Genomic DNA, 4,668 nt, shown 5'->3' on the forward strand with positions numbered 1-4,668 from the left:
TATATATATATATATATATATATATATATATATATATATATATATATATATGTATGTATATGTATATATATATATATATATATATATATATATATATATATATATATATATATATATATATATTATTATTATTATTATTATTATTATTAGGGCTGCAACAACTAATCGATTAAATCGATTAAAATCGATTATAAAAATAGTTGCCGATTAATTTAGTCATCGATTCGTTGGATCTATGCTATGCGCATGCGCAGAGGCTTTTTAATTATTATTATTATTATTATTATTTTTTTTTTAAATAAACCTTTATTTATAAACTGCAACATGTACAAACAGCTGAGAAACAATAATCAAAATAAGTATGGTGCCAGTATGCTGTTTTTTTCCCAATAAAATACTGGAAAGGATAGAAATGTAGTTTGTCTTTTATCCGATTATTAACCGATTAATCAAAGTAATAATCGACAGATTAATCGATTATCAAATTAATCGTTAGTTGCAGCCCTAATATATATATATATATATATATATATATATATATATATATATATATATATATATATATATATATATATATATATATATATATATATATATATATATATATATATATTCAGGGCCTCTGGTAGTCTGACTAATGGTTTTTAGGTGGCTAGGGATGAAATGTTACAACCACTAGATGTGATTCTGATCAATGGGATTCAAAATGGATTCAAGACAATTCTTGAGTGTAGTCAATTCTCACAATATGACATTTGGTATGAACATGATGATAAAACCTTTTCAAAGCAGGTTACAAAACGCTGCTCTCGGCCTAAAAAGCGTTTAATTTGTTTTGAGGTTGCTTCTTTAAAAAGATGTAAACACAAATAAATATAAACTGCTAAAAAAGGGAAGACTGAGGAAGCAACACTGCCTGACACTTTCACACGCGGTTGTGCAAATGTTTTGGTTTTTGATTGATTTTTGACAACTATGATTTGATTTTGAATCGGAATAAAAAATGTTGACTATTTGATTGTTAATCAATTTGTTTGAGCACCCCTAATAGTCGACCTTAGGGCTACAATAACTAATCCATCCCTTTGATTGAAAAAAGCTTCAATTGATATCCCATTGCTTCCATTAGCCGTTTAAAAGTTTAACTAATCATTTTTAAAATGGCCGGAACTTGAAACACGCAGACATTAGTTTCCGTACGGAGAGTGAACATGAGAGCGGTGGCGTGTGGATGCCATGATCCTTGGGGTGACAAACGGTAGATAATTACGTTTTTATAAATGATTTTTGTTTTTCAATACACTGAAATTCCGCCCGAATGCAGCTGAGATAGGCTCCAGCAACCCCCGCGACCCCAAAAAGGGACAAGCGGTAGAAAATGGATGGATGGATGGATGAAATAAAACGTGCAATTTCACTGTTGGCGTGAAGTGAAAAAGAATGAAGGTTACTGGGAGAAGAAACATGTTTATTTTGGTAGTGTATCTGATGACTCCGTTAATGGAACCAACCAACTAACCAATGGATAGTGGACATTAAAGGTTGTCTACCAATACGATCATAAAGTGTCTGCCAATGATGGGTGTGTGAGCAGAGAGGACGACAAAAACAACTTCAGACGGGACACTAATCGGACGTTGTGAAAAGTTCATGGTTGGGTTGGAAGAACAATAAACAGGAGCACCTGTGTCCGGCAGCCGGCCTTCATTGGGATGTCTGGAAGCACAATCTGGGTCAACACGTTGTGGCTGCATGTTGACAGAGTCCTAAACACTTACCCCTCCAGCCCCGAAGTCGAACCATAGCGCTCATTAACCGCCATTAAGTGGCAGTGTAAAACTATCACTTACGGAGGAAGTCAACAACATCAAGGATGCTGTCCAGTCAAAATATCCCGTGCAAGGACGTCACCCCCTGCTGAGACGCAACCACAGGGTAAACAAAATCAAGTGGTGTGTTTTTCCACGTTGTTTGTTAGCGACCGGGCTCTGTATGGACTGCCCACACCCCTGGGCTGCTTGGCACGTACTCCTCCCACCCTGTGACCGTATAAATATCCCTCTCAGCAGGGCTGGGATACAGACTGCACTGACCCGGAAGGTAGAAGAATCCTTTTCAGGGGTAGTAACTTTAAAAAACCTGCAGAATGTGGCTCCAAGCGGCTCTTCTGGGTCTGACCTTCCTCACGTTGGTCAGTCAACTCCAGGCTGAAGACCAGGCATCCCTGCGTCACGCTAACGATGCTGCGGGACGTTGCCAGTACACCTTCACCGTCCCCAGCCCGCAGGAGTCGGGCTGCAGCGGGAGAGCCGAGACGGAAGGAGTTCTGTCTCGGCTCACCTCGCTGGAGGCTCTGGTCAGCCGCCTGATCGCGAGGAGAGAGATGGGAGCTGACGTTGAGGTGGGCTTCCAGGAAGGTTTTTCCCAGCTGACAGGGGAAAGAAACCAGCTGCGCCAAGACAAGGACCGTCTGAAGAGACAGGTCCAGGACCTCCAGGCGAGGGTGAGAGAGCTCAGTCAGGAGACGGACGGCCTCAGGCAGAGCTGCAAGAAGACAAACACCTCAGCGGACCTGCGCAGTCACCAAGAACTGTCCGGCGGTATGTGCAAAATGAAAACCAGCAGAAATATGTTTAATGGCGTTTAACTGGTGGTGGTCTTACACTATGACGTCTCTGAAGGGGGACGGCTCAGGTTGCAGTCATGGCCTCGGGTTGTGTAACACCATTGGAATGTTTCCTTTATGACTTTGTCACTCAGGCTTGTTTACGTGCCTCATTTTCAGGAAAGCCACGACAGTGTAAGACGGAACCTGCTGGGAACATAAAGAATATTACCAGTGATTCTGTAGTCCGTACATCCATAACCAAGTACGGCTAAAGTCCCTTAAGGCTCAATCTAAAGTTCCCGCCCATAAGAGTCTCATGGGCTTTTATGGGACTCTGGGGTACATTGACCAGGACTACAAATGCACATGCTGTACAGATTTGAAGGTTGTGGTAGGAACTGGTTTTACGTCCCTCCAGGTCCAATCTACACTCATGCATCCCATAGGACTAGTTAGCAGACTCTGGGTTCCAAGCTTAGTTTATGAAGTCCACAAAAGCACATCGTACCACATAAAAGTTGCATTTTCTCACAATGTCATTTTCATTTCCAGACCGTGGACATGGTTTTAGTAAAGGTGCCTACCAGGAGATGAAGGCTGAGGTCACAGAGGTCCCAGCATCCCGCCTCCTTCCTGGTGGAAATGTCTCGGGTAAGTTGACGCCCTCGGATACTCCAAACCCAAAGTACCACGTTGCAAAAATGTGCCTTCCTTCAGGTTGTGGTGAGGTGTTGTCGGTGGGAGATCCGGTGTTGCATAGGAAGGCTGACGGTATCACAGGGAAGTACGGAGTGTGGCTACAGGATCCTGAGCCCCGAGGCACGCAGTACACCAACAAGACGGTGTGGCGTATCGACACGGTGGGCAAAGATGTCCGTCAGCTGTTTGCGTACGAAGACATGGACCAGTTTTCTCGTGGTTTCCCCATGAAAGTGTTTGTCCTGCCGGAACCCGTGGAGAGCACGGGTGCAACCATGTACCGCGGCTCGCTCTACTACCAGCGCAAACGCAGCCGTACTCTCATCCGCTATGACGTGGCCTCCGAGAGCCTGGCATCACGCCGGGACCTACCTCACGCAGGCTTCCACGGCCAGTACCCCTACTCCTGGGGGGGCTACACCGACATCGACCTGGCGGTGGACGAGCGGGCTCTGTGGGCCATCTACAGCACCAGCAAAGCCAAAGGCAGCATTGTGCTCTCCCAGCTGGACCCTGAGAGCCTGGAGGTGAAGAAGAGCTGGGAGACCAACATCAGGAAGAACACGGCGGCCAACGCCTTCATGGCGTGTGGTCGTCTGTACACGGTGGCCAGCTACACCGCCGCCAACACCACCCTCAACCACGTCTACGACACCGCCACCCGGGCCAGCCGGGCCATCTCGGTGCCGTTCAAGAACCAGTACGGTTACAACAGCATGGTGGACTACAACCACCAGCAGAGGAAGCTGTTTGCCTGGGACAACTTCCACATGGTCACCTACCACCTGCGACTGGCCAACTGAACAGCAAAGTCATGTGGATTTCAAAATAAAAGGCATCATAATCAGCAGTGAAGATGCAGGTCCTTTTACCGCCTAGCATTGGCTCGCTCTCTCTGTTGCCATGACGACGCACCGCCCCCATGGTTATTGTGCAGAACTGGAATCTAGTTTTTTCTAATACCGCTCGCTGTAAATAGATTGTACTTGTAAAGCAGACACTAATAAACCTTCTGCCATCATGATTTACCTTTCTCTCTCTCACACACACACACACACACACACACACACACACACACACACACACACACACACACACACACACACACACACACACACACACACACACACACACACACACACACACACACACACACACACACACACACACACACACACACACAGTAAAAAGCAGCATAGTGCAGTAAAGAAAAACAATGTTCATTAGAAAAAGTACACCCAATAGGATTTTTGTAGCCCTAACCAAGATGTTGTTTGTTCGTTTTAGTTTGGATTATTTGCTAATCTAATTGAAGCTTTTAAGGCTTTAAATGTCACTACTTACTAAAACTATACACAATA

The 4,668-nt window shown here is 44.5% G+C and overlaps 1 protein-coding gene and 1 long non-coding RNA gene across 3 annotated transcripts; one reads left to right on the forward strand and one right to left on the reverse strand.

Annotated features, from left to right (window-relative positions):
* Nucleotides 1-1,368: 1,368 nt before the first annotated feature.
* LOC133650164 (uncharacterized) lies at nucleotides 1,369-4,360 on the reverse strand. Of its 2 annotated transcripts, none has more exons than XR_009826195.1 (3): nucleotides 3,193-4,360; nucleotides 2,664-2,812; nucleotides 1,369-2,544 (listed from the first exon to the last, which is right to left on the reverse strand). It is a non-coding gene; the product is annotated as an uncharacterized LOC133650164 (long non-coding RNA). The 2 variants fall into 2 exon arrangements; XR_009826196.1 differs by having other exon boundaries at nucleotides 2,664-2,815.
* On the forward strand, nucleotides 2,099-4,299 carry LOC133650163 (myocilin-like). The gene is made up of 3 exons (XM_062047088.1): nucleotides 2,099-2,600; nucleotides 3,161-3,259; nucleotides 3,326-4,299. The coding sequence occupies exons 1-3, from the start codon at nucleotides 2,147-2,149 to the stop codon at nucleotides 4,108-4,110; spliced, it is 1,338 nt and encodes a 445-aa protein (XP_061903072.1). The 5' UTR covers nucleotides 2,099-2,146; the 3' UTR covers nucleotides 4,111-4,299.
* Nucleotides 4,361-4,668: the final 308 nt, after the last annotated feature.

The sequence above is a fragment of the Entelurus aequoreus genome, linkage group LG05 (assembly GCF_033978785.1).
Source record: "Entelurus aequoreus isolate RoL-2023_Sb linkage group LG05, RoL_Eaeq_v1.1, whole genome shotgun sequence".
NCBI classification, from domain to species: domain Eukaryota; kingdom Metazoa; phylum Chordata; class Actinopteri; order Syngnathiformes; family Syngnathidae; genus Entelurus; species Entelurus aequoreus.